This window comes from Engystomops pustulosus, chromosome 10 (assembly GCF_040894005.1).
Source record: "Engystomops pustulosus chromosome 10, aEngPut4.maternal, whole genome shotgun sequence".
NCBI classification, from domain to species: Eukaryota; Metazoa; Chordata; class Amphibia; order Anura; family Leptodactylidae; genus Engystomops; species Engystomops pustulosus.
This window is the reverse complement of record NC_092420.1, coordinates 94,177,837-94,201,746: the sequence shown is the minus strand read 5'-3', so window position 1 is coordinate 94,201,746 and position 23,910 is coordinate 94,177,837. Positions and strand designations below refer to the sequence as shown.

At 46.4% G+C, this 23,910-nt stretch overlaps 1 protein-coding gene across 12 annotated transcripts in view; it reads left to right on the top strand.

Annotated features, from left to right (window-relative positions):
• The window catches only part of DAB1 (DAB adaptor protein 1), a 507,503-nt gene that overhangs the window by 377,625 nt on the left and 105,968 nt on the right, over positions 1-23,910 (top strand). For all 12 annotated transcript variants that reach the window (XM_072128817.1, XM_072128815.1, XM_072128821.1 and 9 more), the window contains one exon: positions 8,999-9,192. In XM_072128817.1, the coding sequence (XP_071984918.1) occupies positions 9,126-9,192 (67 nt within the window). In that variant the 5' untranslated portion in view covers positions 8,999-9,125. The remainder of the gene's footprint in view (positions 1-8,998; positions 9,193-23,910) is intronic.

Here is a 23,910-nt window from a genome sequence, read left to right as displayed (position 1 = left end):
CAGGTTACTTCAATTTTGTATGACTTGTACTCAACCCATGAGTCCTCATCATACAGTACTAGCAGTATTACATGTACGGCGCGGAGCACTAAGAGGTTAATGACCGGAGCATTTTTAACAAATGTTCACACTTTTTGGTTTTTGGCCATAACTTCCTTTTTTGTCCAATACCTTAACATTTTTTGCTGCATTATTTTTGGGACACACAGGGGTAGACAAAAGTAAAAAACGTTAAGCCCAAGAGCCAGTAATAGACGTCGCTGTAGACGCGGGATCACCGCCAGCTGACATCTAAAGGTCTGAGTATATAAAGTTTACACAAACCTCGCTAGCTCCCCCTTGTGGTGGCTGCTTAAAGACAGAAATTTATAAGGAAAGATTTACTGTACATCAGGGAAATGGAGAATTTTTTATTTTTCTTAAATAAAAGCCCCTTTAAGATGTGGATAGGATTCTGTAGTCGCTGACTTTGGATTGACCATAACCAGAAGGGACAGGGTGACACCTATCACTGCGCTCGGTGAATTATTGAGTAGACATTTGTCTCAATTAGCATTAGGTCATTTGGAATTTGGACTCGACCTCGATAAGATCTTCATATTTTATGAAACGTCTGCACGCGGCGGGCTCCACCGTTACCCTGCATGACCTCAGCCCGGAGAATCAGCACATCCCAAAACCAGGAGCTTCCTTACTGCTGCTCAGGTGCAGGGACACGGTCACACAAAGGGCATGAAAGATAGATGTAGATAGATTTCTAAAAAGAACCTAATGAAAAACACCTATTCTGGGTCTACAAATCCTATACAGACCAAGGTGTCTCCATGGTTACAGACTACAAACACATCCTGTGTAGTCTGGTCCTGCCAATATGTCCCCCAGTTTCTTAAGAGGAGTAGAAGGCAGAAGGAGACCTGAAACACAAGGCTGCATGATCAGACTACACAGGATGTGTTTGTAGTCTGTTACCATGGAGACACATAGGTTGGATACATAGGATAATAGAGCTGATGTGCTGCTTCAGTGTATGACATTGTACTACATCCATTGTAATAATTGGTCATTCCCACAAGGATCTCTACTAGAGATGAGCGAGTATACTCGTCCGAGTTTGATGCTCGTTCGAGTATTAAGGTACTCGAAACGGCTCGTTGCTCGGACGAGTATTTCCCCTGCTCGAGATCGAGCATTTAATTAAAAAAACACAGTGAAGAACAATGAAGAATAGAATAAAAACAGTGAACACAGTGAACACAGGATCATTTAAGTGAAAAACACAGTGAAAAACAGTGAAGAATAGATTACAGATGTTCGGCACATCTGCTTACCTGTCGGAAGATACGCGCGGAACGGTGCGAACAAAATAGTATGTGAAGAACACATTGAAGAACATGGTGAGCAGGACAGAGACACCGGGGAGCAGCACAGAGACACCGGAGAGCAGCACAGAGACACCGGGGAGCAGCACAGAGACACCGGGGAGCAGCACGGAGACATGGGGCAGCGGCAGCACGGAGACACCGGGGAGCAGCACGGAGACATGGGGCAGCGGCAGCACGGAGACATGGGGCAGCGGCAGCATGGAGACATCGGGCAGCGGCAGCACGGAGACATCGGGCAGCGGCAGCACGGAGACATCGGGCAGCGGCAGCATGGAGACATCGGGCAGCGGCAGCATGGAGACATCGGGCAGCGGCAGCATGGAGACATCGGGCAGCGGCAGCATGGAGACATCGGGCAGCGGCAGCACGGAGACATCGGGCAGCGGCAGCACGGAGACATCGGGCAGCGGCAGCACGGAGACATCGGGGCACGGAGACATCAGGGAGCGGCACGGAGACATCGGGGCACGGAGACATCGGGGAGCGGCACGGAGACATCGGGGAGCGGCACGGAGACATCGGGGAGCGGCACGGAGACATCGGGGAGGCTTCAGTGGAAGAAGAGCAGCGGATCCCGGGACAGCGTATCTCCCGATAAGTAAGCAGATGTGCCGAACATCTGCAATCTATTCTTCACTGTGTTTTTCACTTAAATGATCCTGTGGTCACTGTGTTCACTGTTTTTATTCTATTCTTCACTGTTCTTCACATCTGCTAACCTGTCGGGAGATAATATACACGGGGAACAGTGAAGAATAGATTGCAGATGTTTGCATACATCTGATAACTTATCAGAAGACATTCTTTTTCAATTAATTAACACATTTTATTCTCGAACCATGGTCCCTTTGAAAAATGCTCGAGTCTCCCATTGACTTCAATGGGGCTCGTTATTCGAGACGAGCACTCGAGCATCGGGAAAAGTTCGTCTCGAATAACGAGCACCCGAGCATTTTAGTGCTCGCTCATCTCTAATCTCTACTGAATCAGTTACGTGCAGATGAAAGGGGTTAGTTCATGATCTGCCCTGTGTAATCTTATTAAAAAAACCTCATTACCTCGATACTGAATGAATGTTTACTTTATGGCTGTAGCTAAGTGCTTTGTGGGCGGGATTTAATACTTGGAGGGTAATGCTTAATTCTGGTTTGGTGTTGACAGGTCTGCATGCAATATTGATTTTAATACTAAGTTGGTGTGGCTTAATGATGTGTGTGATAAAGTACTGCATGGGTGTGGCACTCTTGGTGGGTGTGGCTTATACCCAGTGTTTATGGCTTAATACTTGGTAGGTGTGGCTTATGGATGTGTGTGATGTAATACTGAGTGGATGTGGTGTCATAGTTGGTAGTTGTGGCTTGCCGGTAGGTGTAACTTAACACTAAGTAGGGGTGGCTTAATACTTGGTAGGTGTGGCTTTTTTTTTAATTGTGTGATATAATACTGAGTGGGTGTGGTCTATTACTGATGGGATGTGGTGTCATGGTAAGTAGTTGTGGCTTGCTGGTGGGGGTAACGTAATACACACTTGGTGTGGCTTAATACTCGGTAGGTGTGGCTTATGGATCTGTGTGATGTAATTCTCAGTGGGTGTGGCTTCATACTCAGTAGGTGTGTCTTATTGATGGGTGTGATGTAATACTGAGTGGGTGGGGCCTATTACTGAGTGGATGCCGTGTCATAGTAGGTAGTTGCAACTTGTTGGTAGGTGTAATGTAATACTCTGTGGGTGTGGTTTAATACTCGGTAGGTGTGGTTTATTGATATGTTTAATGTAATTCTCAGTGGGTGTGGCTTATTACTGAGTGGATGTGGTGTAGATAGTAGATAGTTGTGACTTGCTGGTAGTTGTAACGTAATACTTAGTGGGTGTGGCGTAATACTCGGTAGGTGTGGCTTAGTGATGTGTGTGATGTAATACTGAGTGGGTGTGGCTTAATACTTTGTAGGTGTGGCTTAGTGATGTATGTGATGTAATACTGAGTGGGTGTGGCTTATTACTGAGGGGATGCGGTGTCATAGTAGATAGTTGTGACTTGCTGGTAGGTGTAACGTAATACTGAGTGGGTGTGGCTTAATACTCGATGGGTGTGGCTTATTGATGTGCGTGATGTAATTCTCAGTGGGTGTGGCTTAATACTTGATGTGTGTGGTGTAATACTGTGTGGGTGTGGCTTATTACTAAGGGGATATGGTGTCATACTAGGTAGCTGTGACTTGCTGGTAGGTGTAACGTAATACTGAGTGGGTGTGGCTTAATGACCCTGCACCCTGGGATTGCCATCTATAGACCCTATAGATACCTGCTGCGCTGGACTGTATATAATACACGGTGATAATCTCTGATAGAGAAGACGCCAGGAATTGTGACTCATTTAATAATGATCAACATCTACTGTGCAGAGTAATGGAGACAATAATCAGCCCCTCGTGCGTCGCTCCCCGGGTTGTATCGTCCATTCATCTCATTCGTCTGTATGTAAGGGCTTATTCACATGAAAATGAAGATTTATCATAATAAATTACACATCAGTTACTGATATAAACTCTTCCCATGCGGTTTTGTTTAGTCGTTAGTGATCCTACTGATGGGAATTCCGGCTCTTCTTAGTGATCCGGCTCACTAGGCTCCGCTCACTAAGAAGAGCCGGCTCTTTTGGCTCCTGAACGGCTCCCTTTTAAATATATCAGTCAGTCCCCCCACAACACTCGACTTGTTCGACGATGTTTAGGTGAGCCGGCTCACATCTTTCACGCGAATGAGCCGGCTCGTTTGCAAATGACCCATCACTGATGGGTCCAGCTTGCCCCCAGCAGCGTGCGCTGAAACATCACCACCCTCTCCACTCTGCCACTTGTGCCCGTCCACTTCTGGGGCCCTAGAAATACCTCTACTTAGGGCCCCAGGAGTAGCAGAATCTGCCGCTGTACATGGAGCCGGCGCTGGTTTCTCTGGATATTAGCGCTACGTTGCGGCACTTGCGGTATAATGTTAATAGCATTTCTCCGCCATTTGAATACTAATCACATTTAGTTGCAGACTTTTTAATAAAGTGCAGGCGATGAAGCATGTAAATATTTATCTGCCATCTAGTGCCGCCGCTTAAATATGAATCTGAACGCATTTAATTGGATTTTTTTTTATCAGTTTATCCGCGGCCTATGGCGGAGGCGGAATCAATTGTCTGCATTAGAGGTAGTTAAAAGGTTAGTTTTCATACATTTCCATAAAAATCTGGCCCATCTGGGGATGGGAGTGACTGACCAACTTATCACTGTTGTAGGGTCCTGAAAATTGTACCATGTTTGACCACTAGGGGCAGTGATGTGCTGATAGAACTGCTATAGATAGCGATGGACAGGTAGATACTCCATAGTGCTATCCACCAGGATCATGTTGGGCTTCTGCTACTTAATCGAGCATAGATGGTAGGTGCTTGCTTAAAGTAAAGAAATTATTTAAAAAATTCATGCTTGAGAAAGGCTCTTGTAGCGCCGAAACATCACATTTGATGGAATAAAAGGATCCACTTTTCTTTTAACCACCACCTGTGAGAGTGCTGTTTTTCCTTGGATATATATATATATACACCGTATTTTTCGGACTATAAGGTGCACCGGATTATAAGGCGCACCATCAATAAATGCCTGCTAAAACATCTAGGTACATATATAAGGCGCACCGGATTATAAGGCACACCTGATTATAAGGATGAATGACCAGCAGGTGGCAGACCTGTGCGCAGTACAAGGCAGCTGTTGTCTGTAAGTATGGTTCATATATAAGGCGCACTGGACTATAAGGCGCACTTTTGATTTCTGAGAAAATCAAAGGATTTTTTGTGCGCCTTATAGTCCGAAAAATACGGTATACACAGCTTATGGGGAGAGTACTGTAATTAATCTGTCTACACCAGAATTATGGAGTAGTTTGCCCCTGAAACGGCTTGTGTCACATTCATTAAGGGCTTAATACTACTTTCAGACAGTTTCCCGTGTTGTCCGAAAAGGGGGCTTGGCCTCGGGAAAGGGGGCACGACTAAGTATGTATCAGGAAATGAATTGGAAACTAAACTAACTAATAACTGGTCTATAGTCATGAACTACTCCAGAGACGTCCTGCAGCCTGATTTATCTGGCGCAGAAGACTGTGGAGTCTGACTCTTTCATAAATTTCCCACAAAGTAGAAAAATGCATCCCCCAAACATAACCCATTTCCTATCAATGTAGTTCACCTGCAACTTTTGAAAATGTATCTAATTGTGTCTAATTTGTTAGATCAGGAGATTAGTTGTGGGGGGTGGAAAGCACAAGTCAGCTACAGATGAGACGCTGCCGCACATTAGAATTTTACTTTCCGTTAACTGCAAACACCGAATTCATTCCATGTACCTGTCAGGGTCTTCCGATCCCTCGTTCCGTCGCGTTGTAGACTGTAAATTACAGCGCAGCTCATTTGTTGTTTTTTGTTCACTCGTCAAACAAAAGTAATTTGGTGTCAGGTCTATGTGAAGCTTCTATAATTCATCGCGATTCTTCTCCCATCCCTTTGCAGCAGGAGGTTATTGACCGCTGTTTGTTGTTTTCTGGCTGTTGCTGTGCAGTGTTTAGGATTTTAGGGTAATTATTGATTAAATGTTTTTGGATTTGTAACATTTGTATCATTATCAGTCCGGGTGGAGAATGTTTCCTGCCTGTTCAGTGTCCATGTAGTAAATAAACAGTATAGGGGCAAACCCCACATAGAAGAGGGGGCCCCACCTCTCTTGGCATTAACGCATGCATTTGTTAACACAGTGTTAACATTAGTGTTAACATTTGCATTTTGTAAACACACGTGTTTACAGCTGTTTAAATAGGCAAATCTCTCTTCAGCTGTTGCAATACATTTTTAAACGGGAGTGAGGTGTGACTGCACCCATCGGAGCCACACACTGCATCATGTGATCGTCTTCAGGGTGCAGACTGGTTGAGAGAGATCATGTGACGCCTTAAAACTAGATAAAAAAACCTTCTGTTAAACCCCTCCTCTTCAGCATCCTTCAGGTGATGTAACTATCCCCAGTATAAAGTGGGTCCGGGCTGATTTCCCTCTGTATTAGGGACGAGCTCCCTTTATATAACAGTTCCTTGATGTTACTTTGTAGACATTGATGATCAGAAGATCTGATACATGTTATTATTTTCCTGCTGAGCCTCAATCCTTATGATCAAATATCAGGACAGCTGGAAAGTTATAAAAAGACAGCGAGCTCCTCGCCCCCTCCAGATCTGTGCCGGTTTACGGATTAAAAATGCAAAATATTCTGAAAATTTCAGATTTTTTTGCCAGGGAATTTTGGAATAAATGTAGCTATTTTTATTCATTTATCTGCAGTTACGATCTTATATTCCAAGGTCTGATGTAAATAGCAATTTATAGCATATGTGTGATCACAGTCCCTCCCCCGCAGCTGTACTGTGCATGTGCAGGAGATGTAACGCAGCCAGAAATATGGGGATAAAGTGCAGATTTCGGGTCCTCATTTGCTTACTTTCTGCCTTTTGAGTAGATACTTCCTGGGAAACATTAAGATTTTTGTTGCCTGCTGCTCCTCCTCCCCTCTCACAGCATACAGCCCCAGGCATAGACTCTGAAGCTGCATCCCCCTCCTCTCCCTCCTCCCTCCTCCTCTATCAGTGGTTCGATTTTCTTTTTAGTCCCTGCCTTGGGCCCTGCATATAATTGAGAATAGTAATTTCTACATTTCTAGGATGATATGAGTTTCAGGCAGAACGGAGATTGATACACAACTGTGTATAAAATAGGAACGACGTGTGTGTATTTGTGACCCACAGTTTGCCAACCTAACGGGGTGATAACTTGTCAGATTCTACACCCCCAGCTTTACTTTAGTGTCTTATACTAATCTCATATAAGTGTCACAAGTACAGCCTAATAGTAGTGACAAAGTCCAGCTTCATAGCAGTGATGACCTCATAGTAGTGCCATAGTGTCAGCCTCATAGTATAACCATAGTCCAGCCTTATAACAGTGCCAGCCTCATAGTAGTGCCATAGTCCAGCCTCATAGTAGAGCCATAGTCCAGCCTTATAACAGTGCCAGCCTCATAGTAGAGCCATAGTCCAGCCTTATAACAGTGCCATAGTCCAGGCTCATAGTAGAGCCATAGTCCAGCCTTATAACAGTGCCAGCCTCATAGTAGTGCCATATCCCAGCCTTATAACAGTGCCAGCCTAGTAGTGGTGTATATCTCAGCCTTATAACAGTGCCAGCCTCATAGTAGTGCCATAGTCCAGCCTCATAGTAGTGCCATAGTCCAGCCTTATAACAGTGCCAGCCTCATAGTAGTGCCATAGTCCAGCCTCATAGTAGTGCCACAGTCCAGCCTTATAACAGTGCCAGCCTCATAGTAGTGCCATAGTCCAGCCTCATAGTAGTGCCACAGTCCAGCCTTATAACAGTGCCATAGTGTCAGCCTCATAGTATAGCCATAGTCCAGCCTTATAACAGTGCCAGCCTCATAGTAGTGCCATAGTCCAGCCTCATAGTAGTGCCACAGTCCAGCCTTATAACAGTGCCATAGTGCCAGCCTCATAGTAGTGCCATAGTCATGCCTTATAACAGTGCCAGCCTCATAGTAGTGCCATAGTCCAGCCTCATAGTAGTGCCACAGTCCAGCCTTATAACAGTGCCATAGTGTCAGCCTCATAGTATAGCCATAGTCCAGCCTTATAACAGTGCCAGCCTCATAGTAGTGTCATAGTCCAGCCTTATAACAGGGCCAGCCTCATAGTAGTGCCATAGTCCAGCCTCATAGTAGTTCCACAGTCCAGCCTTATAACAGTGCCATAGTGCCAGCCTCATAGTAGTGCCATAGTCCAGCCTTATAACAGTGCCAGCCTCATAGTAGTGTCATAGTCCAGCCTCATAGTAGTGCCATATTCCAGCCTCATAGTAGTGCCATAGTCCAGCCTTATAACAGTGCCAGCCTCATAGTAGTGTCATAGTCCAGCCTCATAGTAGTGCCATAGTCCAGCCTTATAACAGTGCCAACCTCATAGTAGTGCCATAGTCTGGCCTTCTAACAGTGCCATAGTGCCAACCTCATAGTACACACAGATGTTTCCTTTCCTACTTTACACCTATTTGCACCCTCAGCAGCCATTGTATTTGTCTCTATATCAGGGGGGCGATGATTGGTTGTTCATGGGACAGTCTGGTAATGGGTGGTATGACGCCCATAATACCACACTACATAGCAAGGGATGGGTGCCGCCTGAGGCCACGTTCTCCTCTCAGACATGGTGCCCTGCACAACTTTCTGCCAAGTTTGCTTCACTTTGAAGCTTGACATTGCCTTCACCCTCTTTAGTCCTCTGCGCCTGGTTGTCCTCCCCATCCTCTTCCTTCCTCTCTAATGGAGAATCTCAGCTTCTTAAGGGCGGTCTCCCATAAGTAATTTACTTTCAAGTTTGTCCCAGAGCTGCAGACACCGTGGAGAGGTTGCTGTGACCGCGAGCAGCAAACCTTCAAGTGCGCTCAAGGCCTTGTGACAAAGCGCGCCCCCCCCTAGGCCCCCTCTAACGTGACTGTTTGTCATTTCTCCTGCAGCCCTTGAAAGACACGAGTGAGATGTGTGATCTGGAGTGCGGCATCTGAAGGGCTACGCGATTCTGTTGGAGAAGACTTCTAGATGAGCCTGGATCTGTGTGAAGAGGTCTAAGGAGGATTTAATAGGATGTCAACTGAGGCAGAACTTCAAGTGGCTGTGAAAACCAGCGCCAAGAAAGAATCAAAAAAGAAAGGTACTTTTCATGTTTCTGGGAGGTGCGGTGTCAGATGTGCGCTACCTGGTGGCTCTTTCATGACACCAAAGGATATTCGTTTCCTATACAATTCTGTCCTACAAAAATGATGACACAAGGAAGCATCTGGGATGGTGTCGTACAAAGGAATGGAGGTCCAATTACAGGAGCCCCTTCCCACATCTACCAACTCCAACTCTTTGGATCCTCTAATAGGGGCCATTCCGCTGATTCCGGTGCAGTTGGAATTTTTACTCTAGCCCCCAGCGTTCCCAAGTTATCAGTCCTATTAGTTTCGGGATACAATATGCTAATTAGCCTCTACAATGTCAGCTGGGCAGGGACCGGATCCACCCTTTTGACAGCAGAGAGGGTAATTAGCATATTGGGTGCCCAAACTAATGACATTGATTACTCGGGAACGCTGGGGGCTAGAGAAAAAAATCCAACTGCATTGGAATCGGTGGAGCGATTTCTATTGGTTGACGCAATGATATGTGGAGGGGTCAGTAGTCATCTGTGCTACTTACCCAACAAGGCTGTCAAATGGCAAATGTGGTATAAAGTCATCATGGGGGGAAGTTCTCAAACTTCATGTCAAGTATTATATTGAATTATCTCTGTTGGGTCTCAATTTACCGATAAGAGAAAGTAATTACACACAAATGTATAATTCTACCGTAACATTAGGGAATCCTCATTAATTCCTCTTCTCATCACAGCGATAGTGACATCAATATAACCTGTCAATTCGGAGATGGGGAAAGCACTGTGGCCTGGGATTGGCTCTTGTGGTCTCATAGCATCGGACGTCTCAGTGGACTGTAAGGACAGTAGTGATCACCACTGCACAATAATGACCACACCCACTATTAAGATAGTGACCACGCCCACTTTTAAGCTAATGATCCACCCACTTCTAAAATAGTAACCACACCCTCTTCTTAGATAGTCGGCACACCCACTTTTAAGGTAGTGACCACACCCACTTTTACAATAGTGATCACACCCACTTTTAAGATAGTGATCACACCCACTTCTAAGATAGTGACCACACCCACTTCTAAGATAGTGATCACACCCACTTTTAAAATAGTGATCACACCCACGTCTAAGATAGTGACCACACCCACTTCTAATATGACGAGCATACCCACTTCTAAAATATTAACCACACCCTCTTCTTAGATAGTGATCACACCCACTTTTAAGATAGTGACCACACCCACTTCTAAGATGACAAGCACGCCCTCTTTTAAGACCACACCCATTTCTTACATAGGGGTATAAGAGCCAATCCAGTGCAGTAGTTCATTATACTATTTCAAAGGTCTAATCCCCATTCTAGATCCTCCAGCTCATCCATACTATACACAGGGCACTGATCTCGGTGTAATACTTCATGTATCCTCTGGGAGTGCTGTAGGGAAATGTAACACTTGCTTCCAGAGTCCTCCACAGGTCCAAGCTGTAGGATTTCTTGCAGCCATCAATTACTCTATCAGTTTCCTCTGTTCTCGGCAATGTCAGCTTCTCAGGATATTGCTGGAAGGCTTTTCCTGAGAAATAAAGGAGCAGCAGAGAAATAAGTCTCATATCTGAGGAGTCTTAAGGATCCATAGAACTCCTGGGGTCGCTAAGCAGCAGCATAGCCTAGAATGTTACATCCATACTGTAATGATATCATGGAGGACTCGCTATACAGGTCGTGTCCCCACCTGCCTAATCCTGGCCACTTCTTTATATTAGTTTTTTGGGGGGGTTAGAATTTGCTTTAGATATTTTTTGGTGGGGAGTCTCCCCAAAATAAGCTGATCAGAGGGATACAGTCTCCTGGGATCCCCAAAGATTAGCATGAGTCTTGGACAAATCTGGTAGCAATTGTTCAATCCTTTATAGCGCCACCACAGGGCGAGTGAAGTATTACACTGCTCCTACACACATATATCTAATCTGGTCCTCCTGAGAGATGCTGCTTGTAGCTACTCTCTGTCTCTGGATAATACATAAGCTCCGAGCAGTGGACCCCCAACTTTTATAGGGGTTCACTTATTAGAAGCTTCCCATAACAATAAGCTAATCACAAACTGTTTACATCTTGCATTAAAAGTTTTTTCTGAAGAATTCACGGGTTCAGATGTAATAAATAGTCTTTGCATATAATTCTAGAAATTCTGGATCCTCCAGATAGAGATGAAGCTCTTTGGCTACTCTTTTACTCTTTTGACTTTATTGGGGGACCTTCTTATATAAAGAGGTCGATCACCTTAGATAATTGTCTCCTAGGGTTAAACATAAAGTATCCTCTATTGGAATAGTTGCAGGAAGTGATTGTTTTACCTGCAGCACCCCCACAGGGGAAATGAAGTATTGCATGGTGCATTACTGGTGTGCAGGACAGGTCCTCCAAATCGAGTTCATTCTCTACTCTATCCAAGAGATGAGCGTTTATAGCAGCGGACCCTTTAACCAGAATTTACTAATTGTATCATGTATTTTGTAAATGTCAAATCTCTTTTAAGTGTGGATAGTTGAAGGTTTTGCACATAAATTGGACTTTTCCCACATCCATAGGTAGGAGATAAGTGTCCAAACAACAGGCACCTGGACCTCCAGTGATCAGGAGAATGAAGTGTCTGTGTGTATGTGGACCTGTAGTAAACGGATGTAACTTGTATATCAGGGATCGGTTTCAGCAGGTAAAACGTCTTTTCAAGAATTGTTACATTGTATTTGCTTTGTATACAGTCATCTATTATCTTGTGTCAATTAAAGAGAAAAAAAAAATCTACAATAAGAAAAATTCCTGTAAAGTTCCCGTAATGAGACCCTTCTCCACGAGGAATCTGCGTAGTTCCATATTACTGCACAATTCTATATAGATTGTTGCCACTTTATGTTTTCTATAGAAACATTTTCCTCCGTTTTTCAATCTAAATGCAAACTCAGACGGGAGGAGGGGGAGGTGGGGGGACTTCTATAGGGATCTCTGTGCCGAGAATTTTTTCTTCATTTTTTATGACTTCTTCGTCTCTCGGAGAGCATGACGCGACTGTCAATGTGTCAATAGAGGGAGAGATTCCTATAGATGTCAGGATAACAAGACGTTTATTACCGCCGTCCCCTCTGGCGCCAGTCGTCCCCGCAGATAGAACGTTTAATCTTTATGGAAAGCGACATAACAACTACATCCGCGCCCTGACATGCTCCACGCTGACTGCGTGTAAATGTCTCCGGCACAGTCTATTACAGGGCTCTGTCAGCAGATTAGGAGCCCCTTTAGGTGGGTGCAAGTTACTCCCATCTCCTGAATCATGACCTCATATCTATATTAGTGGCACCTTGTCCTCTAATACATAGAACTAGTGAATGGTCTCTGCCCCTTCAGCCCACTAGACCCTACAAGCAGCGGATTGGATTCCATATTCCTGGAAGTTTTGTCGCAGTCATGTAGAAGAGAGTAACATGTTGTGAGGCTTTTGCTGCAGCTGCCTGGCATTATACACAGCAGCTGCTACATATAGAAAATTGGGGAATCATTTTGGTTTACGTGGAACAATATGAGAGCTGCACCTGTTTCCTGACGTCATTCTTCTCCTTACAAGTTGCTCTTAAAGCACATGATAAATGATGTCTGGCAGCGACCATTATCAAAGTGCCCCAGGTTTTCTATGGATCTGCACAATCCTATGCACCAGTACCATATGGTCCGCTGCCTGTAGTTACGGCTTGTTATCCTGATCATGCTCTTCTATTTATAGCCCTGACCTCTACTTGCTCTCATCTCACGCAGGGGCGCACTTACCCAAAAAGCCACCAGTACGGCCAACTTTAATGTCCTGGAGCAATAGACTTCAGAGCGGAGCTGTGTAATAGGGGTCCCAGACACTCCTGAGCTCATATACAAAAAGTCCTCCAGCTCACCTGGATCATGCGGCAACTTAGCCCGCTAGCACGGATCCACCCCGCTGCTGGGCAATGTAGTCCACAAAAAAGAAATTTCCGGATCCAGCTAGGTGCAGATTAAAATCGCCTTTATTCGATTTTCAGGGCATCCATCAGATAAAATACAGGGTATAATCGTCAACGCGTTTCTAGCACATACAAGTGCTCTTAATCATGACTGAGGAGTGTGGTCGACCTGTTTGTTAAATAACCCATCGGCCACTCCTCCCCCTTCAGATTCCACCAATCACATGTGATAACAATAAAACATGTCAATCTTTGCAAAACTTAGTGCAAAATTCCATTGCAAGGCATTATAGGTGCAAGAATTATACATAATAATCATGTTTGTTATAAAAATTAAACTTAAATAATACAGAGGCAATGTTTTTCTTTGTGTTCCGTGGTTCCTTTCAGCTGTTACCAAGGGAACTCCACGCTGATCTGGGATCTGCGGTCATGTGACTTGTCACCTGGTACAGCAACCGGTGAACAGCCGGAATACATTCAATAGCAAGACATTCCGTGGCGCCTTGAATTCATAAAGGTAAGTATATATACCGGTGCATCGAGGACCAACCAGCCTGGCAGGCTGGTTGGCTGGTTGGTCCTCGATGCACCGGTATATATACTTACCTTTATGAATTCAAGGGGTGATTGGTGGAATCTGAATTCAAGGCGATTTTAATCTGCACCTAGCTGGATCCGGAAATTTCTTTTTTGTGGACTCCTGAGCTCATACCTGAACCCCAGCAGCCTCAACCCTTGGGTCATCACTAATGGACCAGGAATTTAATAGCTGAGACATTGGGTGGGATTTATCTTCAGTCTCTTTATGATTTATTCTCTTGGTTTGCAAAAAAGGTGAGCTACATCCATTCAGGAGCTCGACCCCCTTATACCTTAAAGGGGGGTCACTGGTTTTCCAAATATTACATTGGGGCATTAAGATAAAAGGAGAGTTAGAATTCACAGCCCCCACTAATTGGCTGGAAGACAGTGGGACACATTTATTAAAGTGTCAGCGCCAGTTTGTGTCGCGGCTGCACTGTGCCCAACACGCCACAAAATTCTGCACATAAAGGATCGACTTTTGATGAATCTGCCGCGTCCTGCACACTCCGCACACACTAGTTTTGATAAATGTGGCCCAATGTATAGGATCTGTTTTCTTGGAGGACTTGGCAGTACCCTGGAAACCAGTTGATTTTAATGAATACAATGTAATTCTCCTTTTCACCTGTGCTGTAATAAATGAAACACTTTCTAAAAGGTTCCAGTGCAAAATACTAGAGGGTCCTGTTGGGATCTTCTTTAGTGAGGCTTATGCACGCGATCAGATCGAATCGCAATCGCGCCAGCTTTCATGCGACACAGATTGGGGGGCAGGCCGTCGGATGATCTGATGGATTCGGACAAACCACGAGATTTAACAAAAGAATTGTGTCGCAAGCCATGCACTTACATGCACCGGGTGAAAGACGGTGAACTCCAGCGGACCTGAACGGGGATGCGACACATGCAGGAAATCGCGCGCACAATCTTAGTGTATCCTGCGAGACTGCCTCATCGTCGGACACTCTGTACCTCGTGGACTCAAGTGGCCGGGTAAGTAAATGTGCCCCAATGTGTAGGTATAATCTATACATTGGAGCCACTCATTGCCTTGCCGCGTGTCCGTTCGTTCATCATGATCCTGTAGGCGCTGGCAATTATCACATTCTCCAAGGTCAGAGAGGAACGCGGCTTCCAATTTCCATTTCAAAAAATCCATGAGTTCAAAGAGAAAGTCGTCTCCTATAGATTGTAACTGGAGGTGACGCTACACATCAGATATGGAGATATGGGAAGCAGCCCAATGAGGAGCGCCCCGGAAATGGGTCAGGGAACGGACGCCACATCTTCCCTTACACATCGGAGACTTTAACGCCGACAGATGTAACAATGTAGACGGCTCGTTATTCCAGAATGACAGTAATTACAGACTTGTTACATTGTCTTATATTATTATTACTCCGCCAACTAAAAATAGCAATTAATACCCAGATCCACATCCGGACACAATTAACTGAGGCTTAAGGCCATTACCACAACCCCCATCACTAATGACAGGAGGGGGAAGAATCCACCAGGGCGCCATTAATTGTCATAAAGATCTGTATTCATTTCCATTCCCTTGTTTCATTACTACATGGATGTGTGAACAGACACCTAAGAGGGGACAAATTATAGATTAAAGTAGGAGATAGATAGATAGATAGATAGATAGATAGATAGATATGAGATAGATAAATAGATATGAGATAGATAGGAGATAGATAGATAGATAGATAGATAGATAGATAGATATGAGATAGATAGATAGATAGATAGATAGATATGAGATAGATATGAGATAGATAGATAGATAGATAGATAGATAGATAGGAGATAGATAGATAGATAGATATGAGATAGATAGATAGATAGATAGATAGATAGATAGATAGATAGGAGATTTATAGATAGATAGATAGATAGATAGATAGATAGATAGATAGATAGACGATAGATAGAGAGATAGATAGATAGATAGATAGATAGAACATCCCCCACTGGGGCCTAGTCAGTATGGGCGCAGATAGTTTTGCAATAACGCTCCGGTCCTGACCTCGCTTAGAAGTCTTCTATAGTGCCCTCTGCATTATCTATGATTTCGGATATTGGGGTTGGTGCAGGGTCACTTTCTGTTATCATTAGGACTAGAGATGAGCGAACACTAAAATGCTCGGGTACTCGTTATTCGAGACGAACTTTTCCCGATGCTCGAGTGCTCGTCTCGAATAACGAACCCCATTGAAGTCAATGGGAGACTCGAGCATTTTTCAAGGGGACCAAGGCTCTGCACAGGGAAGCTTGGCCAAACACCTGGGAACCTCAGAAAAGGATGGAAACACCACGGAAATGGACAGGAAACAGCAGGGGCAGCATGCATGGATGCCTCTGAGGCTGCATAATCGCACCATTATGCCAAAATTATGGGCAACAGCATGGCCATGACAGAGTGACAGAATGAAGCTAGATAGTATCTAAAACATCCAATAATTGACCCTGACACTATAGGGGACGGCATGCAGAGGCAGCGGCAGCAGGCTAGAGAGTGTCATGGCGACATACCCTAAATGGACTCAGGCTTCAAACCAATGGGTGGCAGAGAGGAACCAAAGGAGGTGAGCAAGAAGTGCTCAAATAATATCGGTACATGATAAAAGTTTGCCAGTATATTTTGTGGATTACACAGCAGGGTGGCGACAAAGTTAACATGGAAGCCATGAAAACAACCCAAAATTCTGCCTGACACAGCTCGTTTGATAAGGGGACCATGTATGGAGGCAGTGAACTAGTAGTAGATTAAAGGTGCTGCAGTTAAAACTATGTTAGTTGGATCTTGGCATGGAGTTGGCGCTCCGCTGCCAGGCGAGCTTTCGCCAATCCAAGCCCCTGTCTCTAGGCTACTCCCCAAACAGCACTTTTGTATAAGATCAAGTGTAGTAGCGTTCTTATAAGTTTAGGATATGCCGGGTGAGGGGAATGTAAACAGATGCGCAAGAAGCGCATGATGCGCATGGAGCTGGCGCTCCGCTGCCAGGCGAGCTTTCGCAAATCCAAGCCCCTGTCTCTAGGCTACTCCCCAAACAGCACTTTTGTATAAGATCAAGTGTAGTAGCGTTCTTATAAGTTTAGGATATGGCGGGTGAGGGGAATGTAAACAGATGCGCAAGAAGCGCTGAAATAATATCCCTAAATGGTAAAAGTTTGCAAGTATATTTTGTGGATTACACAGCAGGGTGGCGACAAAGTTAACAACTTTGATGTGGAATGCCCTGTAATAGCTCTTGGGCGGTGTGCCTTTTATCGCCTAGGCTCAGCAGTTTCAGCACCGCCTGCTGTCGCTTAGCGACGGCACTGCTGCTGTGCCTAGAGCTACCGACTGATGGCGCCATGCCCACGGATGGTAATTCGGAGGAGGAGGAGGTGGAGGAGGGGTGGGAGGAGGTATAGTAGGCCTTTGAGACCTGGACCGAGGTAGGCCCCGCAATTCTCTGCGTCGGCAGTATATGACCAGCCCCAGGGTCAGACTCGGTCCCAGCCTGCACCAAGTTAAGTGTAGTAGCGTTCTTATAAGTTTGGGATATGGCGGGTTAGGGGAATGTAAACAGATGCGCAAGAAGCGCATGATGCGCATGGAGCTGGCGTTCCGCTGCCAGGCGAGCTTTCGCCAATCCAAGCCCCTGTCTCTAGGCTACTCCCCAAACAGCACTTCTAAGAACCTTTTGTATAAGATCAAGTGTAGTAGCGTTCTTATAAGTTTAGGATATGCCGGGTGAGGGGAATGTAAACAGATGCGCAAGAAGCGCTGAAATAATATCCCTAAATGGTAAAAGTTTGCCAGTATATTTTGTGGATAACACAGCAGGGTGGCGACAAAGTTAACAACTTTGATGTGGAATCCATGAAAACAACCCAAATTTCTGCCTGACACACCTCGTTTGATAAAGGGACGATGTATGGAGGCAGCTATATGGACGACTTTTGGAGGTAGCAATGGAGACAACGTGTGGAGGCTGCTATGGAGACAATTTAATTTGGATAGTGCCTGTATGTGGCAGTCCCAAACATTTTTCAAACCAGAGGAGCAGGTAGGTGGCCCTCCAGTAAAATGGAATAGATTGAGTGCCTGTATGTGGCAGTCCCAAAAATTCTTCAAACCAGAGGAGCAGGTAGGTGGCCCTCCAGTAAAATGGAATAGATTGAGTGCCTGTATGTGGCAGTCCCAAAAATTGTTCAAACCAGAGGAGCAGGTAGGTGGCCCTCCAGTAAAATGGAATAGATTGAGTGCCTGTATGTGGCAGTCCCAAAAATTGTTCAAACCAGAGGAGCAGGTAGGTGGCCCTCCAGTAAAATGGAATAGATTGAGTGCCTGTATGTGGCAGTCCCAAAAATTCTTCAAACCAGAGGAGCAGGTAGGTGGCCCTCCAGTAAAATGGAATAGATTGAGTGCCTGTATGTGGCAGTCCCAAAAATTGTTCAAACCAGAGGACCGGGTAGGTGGCCCTCCAGAAAAATGGAATAGATTGAGTGCCTGTATGTGGCACTCACAAAAATTGTTTCAAACAGAGGACCGGGTAGGTGGCCCTCCAGAAAAATTAAATGCATGAAGTATAGCAAGAGCCAGTGGGCCCTGTCAAAAAATAGCCATTTTCCTCTGCTTTACTGTACAAAGAGGAGGAGAAGGAGGAAAATGAGGAGGAGGAGGAGGAGTGGATCAATTATTCAGGTTGAGCTTCCTTCACCTGGTGGAGATTGGAAATTCTGAGAAATCCAGCCTTTATTCATTTTAATAAGCGTCAGCCTGTCAGCGCTGTCAGTCGACAGGCGTGTACGCTTATCGGTGATGATGCCACCAGCTGCACTGAAAACCCGCTCGGACAAGACGCTAGCGGCAGGGCAGGCAAGAACCTCCAAGGCGTACAGCGCCAGTTCGTGCCACATGTCCAGCTTTGAAACCCAGTAGTTGTAGGGAGCTGTGTGATCATTTAGGACGATGGTATGGTCAGCTACGTACTCCCTCACCATCTTTCTGTAAAGATCAGCCCTACTCTGCCGAGACTGGGGACAGGTGACAGTGTCTTGCTGGGGTGACATAAAGCTGGCAAAAGCCTTGTAAAGCGTACCCTTGCCAGTGCTGGACAAGCTGCCTGCTCGCCTACTCTCCCTCGCTACTTGTCCCGCAGAACTACGCACTCTGCCGCTAGCGCTGTCAGAAGGGAAATACTGTTTCAGCTTGTGCACCAGGGCCTGCTGGTATTCATGCATTCTCACACTCCTTTCCTCTGCAGGGATGAGAGTGGCAAGATTTTGCTTGTACCGTGGGTCCAGGAGAGTGAACACCCAGTAATCGGTGCTGGAATAAATTCTTTGAACGCGAGGGTCACGGGATAGGCAGCCTAGCATGAAATCTGCCATATGCGCCAGAGTACCAACGCGTAAGAATTCACTCCCCTCACTGGCCTGACTGTCCATTTCCTCCTCCTCCAACTCCTCCAACTCCTCTTCTTCTGCCCATACACGCTGAACAGTGAAGGACTCAACAATGGTCCCCTCTTGTGTCTCGCCAACATTCTCCTCCTCTTCCTCCTCATCCTCCTCCACCTCCACCTCCTCCGATATGCGCTGAGAAACAGACCTCAGGGTGCTTTGGCTATCAACAAGGGAATATTCTTCCCCCGTCTCTTGTGACGAGCGCAAAGCTTCCGACTTCATGCTGACCAGAGAGTTTTTCAACAGGCCAAGCAGCGGGATGGTGAGGCTGATGATGGCGGCATCGCCACTGACCATCTGTGTTGACTCCTCAAAGTTACTCAGCACCTGACAGATATCAGACATCCACGTCCACTCCTCATTGTAGACTTGAGGAAGCTGACTGACCTGACTACCAGTTCTGGTGGAAGTTGACATCTGGCAGTCTACAATCGCTCTGCGCTGCTGGTAAACTCTGGATAACATGGTCAGTGTTGAATTCCACCTCGTGGGCACGTCGCACAACAGTCGGTGAGCGGGCAGTTGGAGGCGGCGCTGCGCTGCCCTGAGAGTGGCAGCATCTGGGCTGGACTTCCTGAAATGCGCACAGATGCGGCGCACCTTCGTGAGCAAATCAGACAGATTGGGGTATGTCTTGAGGAAACGCTGCACTATCAGATTTAACACATGGGCCAGGCATGGCACATGTGTCAGTCTGCCGAGTTGCAGAGCCGCCACCAGGTTACGGCCGTTGTCACACACAACCATTCCCGGCTTGAGGTTCAGCGGTGCCAGCCACAGATCAGTCTGCGCCGTGATGCCCTGTAATAGCTCTTGGGCGGTGTGCCTTTTGTCGCCTAGGCTCAGCAGTTTGAGCACCGCCTGCTGTCGCTTAGCGACGGCACTGCTGCTGTGCCTAGAGCTACCGACTGATGGCGCCGTGCCCACGGATGGTAGTTCGGAGGAGGAGGTGGAGGAGGGGTGGGAGGAGGAGGAGGCATAGTAGGCCTGAAACACCTGGACCGAGGTAGGCCCCGCAATCCTCGGCGTCGGCAGTATATGAGCAGCCCCAGGGTCAGTCTCGGTCCCAGCCTCCACCAAGTTAACCCAATGTGCCGTCAGCGATATATAGTGGCCCTGCCCGGCAGCACTCGTCCACGTGTCCGTGGTCAGGTGGACCTTGTCAGAAACGGCGTTGGTCAGGGCACGGATGATGTTGTCTGACACGTGCTGGTGCAGGGCTGGGACGGCACATCGGGAAAAGTAGTGGCGGCTGGGGACCGAATACCGAGGGGCGGCCGCCGCCATGAGGTTGCGAAAGGCCTCGGTCTCTACTAGCCTATAGGGCAGCATCTCCAGGCTAAGCAATCTGGAGATGTGCACATTAAGGGCTTGGGCGTGCGGGTGGGTTGCACTATATTTGCGTTTCCGCTCCAGCGTCTGGGGTATGGAGAGCTGAACGCTGGTGGATGCTGTGGAGGATCGTGGAGGCGACGATGGGGTTTTTGGGCCAGGGTCCTGGGCAGGGGGCTGACTAGCAGCTGACACAGGGGAAGGAGCAGTGGTGTGCACGGCCGGAGGTGAACGGGCTTGTTGCCACTGAGTGGGGTGCTTAGCATTCATATGCCTGCGCATACTGGTGGTAGTTAAGCTAGTAGTGGTGGAACCCCTGCTGAGCCTGGTTTGGCAAATGTTGCACACCACAGTCCGTCGGTCATCCGGTGTTTCCTTAAAGAACCTCCACACTTCTGAAGATCTAGCCCTCGCCGCAAGAGCCCTCACCACGGGAGCTTCACTAGTTGACAGTGGCGCTGATGCACCAGCTCTGGCCCTGCCTCTCCGTCTGGCCCCACCACTGCCTCTTCCAACCTGTTCAGGTCGAGGACTCTCCTCCGTCTCAGAAGCACTGTGTTCACCCGGCCTCTCAACCCAGCTTGGGTCTGTCACCTCATCATCCTCCGATCCCTCAGTCTGCTCCCCCCTCGGACTTCCTGCCCTGACAACAACTTCCCCACTGTCTGACAACCGTGTCTCCTCATCGTCGGACACCTCTTTACACACTTCCACTACGTCAAGAAGGTCATCATCACCCACAGACTGTGACTGGTGGAAAACCTGGGCATCGGAAAATTGCTCAGCAGCAACCGGACAAGTGGTTTGTGACTGTGGGAAGGGTCCAGAAAACAGTTCCTCAGAGTATGCCGGTTCAAATGGCAAATTTTCCTGGGAGGGGGCAGACTGGGGGGGAGGAGGCTGAGGTGCAGGAGCTGGAGGAGTGGGGATTTCGGTGACATGGGTGGACTGCGTGGAAGACTGACTGGTGGTGGACAAATTGCTCGAAGCATTGTCAGCAATCCACGACATCACCTGTTCGCACTGTTCTGGCCTCAACAGTGCTCTACCACGAGTCCCAGTAACTTCAGACATGAACCTAGGGAGTGTAGCTCTGCGGCGTTCCCCTGCTCCCTCATCAGCAGGTGGTGTCTCACCCCGCCCAGGACCACGGCCTCTGACCCCTGCAGTAGTTGGACGCCCACGTCCCCGCCCTCGTCCTCTACCCCTAGCCCTGGGGTTACACATTTTTAAAATGAGAGTTATAACTTTTTTTTTTTTTTTACTTTTTTTTGTTTTTTTTTGTGTTTTTTTGTGTTTTTTGTTTTTTTTTTGTGTTTTTTTTTTTTTTTTGAGTTTTTAGAACCAAACAATCCTATCCTATTGCTATGGCTATTTTCTAGCCAAGTATCAAAGGAAGCACACTACTATGCCAGATGAGATGACACTGAGTTAGTGCCTAATAGAAATCCAACCCCTACTGAATTTTCCCACTTCAGCCTTTGCTATGGATATGTGCGCCACTAAGCGCAGAACACAGCGGTCGCAAGTCTCACTACAAATTGCTCAGAATTGGCAAGTACATGCACTGCAGAAACTAAAGCCACCAGCAGATCAACCAGAAATCAAATATATAGAACGCTACTGTAGGCTTCAAGAAGCTGTTTGTATTCTCCTATGGCTATTTTCTAGCCAAGTATCAAAGGAAGCACACTACTATGCCAGATGAGATGACACTGAGTTATTGCCTAATAGAAATCCAACCCCTACTGAATTTTGCCACTTCAGCCTTTGCTATGGATATGTGCGCCACTAAGCGCAGAACACAGCGGTCGCAAGTCTCACTACAAATTGCTCAGAATTGGCAAGTACATGCACTGCAGAAACTACAGCCACCAGCAGATCAACCAGAAATCAAATATATAGAACGCTACTGTAGGCTTCAAGAAGCTGTTTGTATTCTCCTATGGCTATTTTCTAGCCAAGTATCAAAGGAAGCACACTACTATGCCAGATGAGATGACACTGAGTTATTGCCTAATAGAAATCCAACCCCTACTGAATTTTGCCACTTCGGTCTTTGCTATGGATATGTGTGCCACTAAGAGCTAAACACAACGGTAGCAAGTCCCCCTGCTAATTCCTCACAAAATGGTAAAAGATGCAAATTAAAATAAAAAAAGTAGAACGTTATTGTAGCCCTAAGAAGGGCTGTTGGGTTCTTTGAGAATCACTCCTGCCTAACAGTAAGCTAATAGAACACCCTAACGCTTTCCCTGACCAGCAGCAGCTCTCTCCCTAGCGGCATCCAGAGACAGAATGATCCGAGCAGCGCGGCCAGCGGCTAGTCTATCCCAGGGTCACCTGATCTGGCCAGCCAACCACTGCTATCGACGTGTAAGGGTACCACGTCATGCTGGGTGGAGTGCAGAGTCTCCTGGCTTGTGATTGGCTCTGTTTCTGGCCGCCAAAAAGCAAAACGGCGGGAGCTGCCATTTTCTCGAGCGGGCGAAGTATTCGTCCGAGTAACGAGCAGTTTCGAGTACCCTAATGCTCGACCGAGCATCAAGCTCGGACGAGCATGTTCGCTCATCTCTAATTAGGACCTGATCTGACATTTACCATAAACTGCTGAAAACCAGTAAAAAAAGGAGATTTATGTGATTTGATTTTAAATCCAAAAATAAAAAAAATAAAAAATAATGGATACAATTCCTTCCGGCACATTCCGTTGTATGTAGCGAGACATTTTTATCCGCACTCTTGGCAAGAGACAGAGCAGAGAAAATGACAGAACAGATGGTAAGTTTTACAAGAAGTCTGGGCCCGGGTAAAGATTGTTCTGACACAGTCTGCTCCAGCAAACATGCGATAAATAAGTCAGGATGAGTGACGGCCGGCGCTGCGCCTTTACATCATCCGTAGGGCCGTGGAATATCTAGCAGACATATGGACACCTCGGATCATCAAAAATAGCACAAAATTCTGAGAAACAGGAGCGCAGTGCGACTCGTGATTTTATTATGAGGCTTAGAATTAAAATTTAATTTTCCATATGTTGTGACTCGGCCGGACCGGAGACTGTGGACAATGGACGCGAGTTTTGTTTTGTTTGAATGCATCATCCTCCATCCTTCTTCCTCTGCCAAAAATCTTTCCTTTCATCCTCCTTGGATTATTCCTTCTCCCTGTTTTTCTTCCATTCTCGTTCCTCCATTCTCCTTGGATTTTGTTCAATTCTCCATTTTCATTTCTCTTTCCTCCATTCATATTTTATTTTCCTCCCATCTTCCTTACTATTTCCATTCATTCTTTTCTTCTTCCATCCCTTCTTCTTTCCTTCCTCCTTCTATTCTCCTTCCATCCTCTTTCCTCCTATCT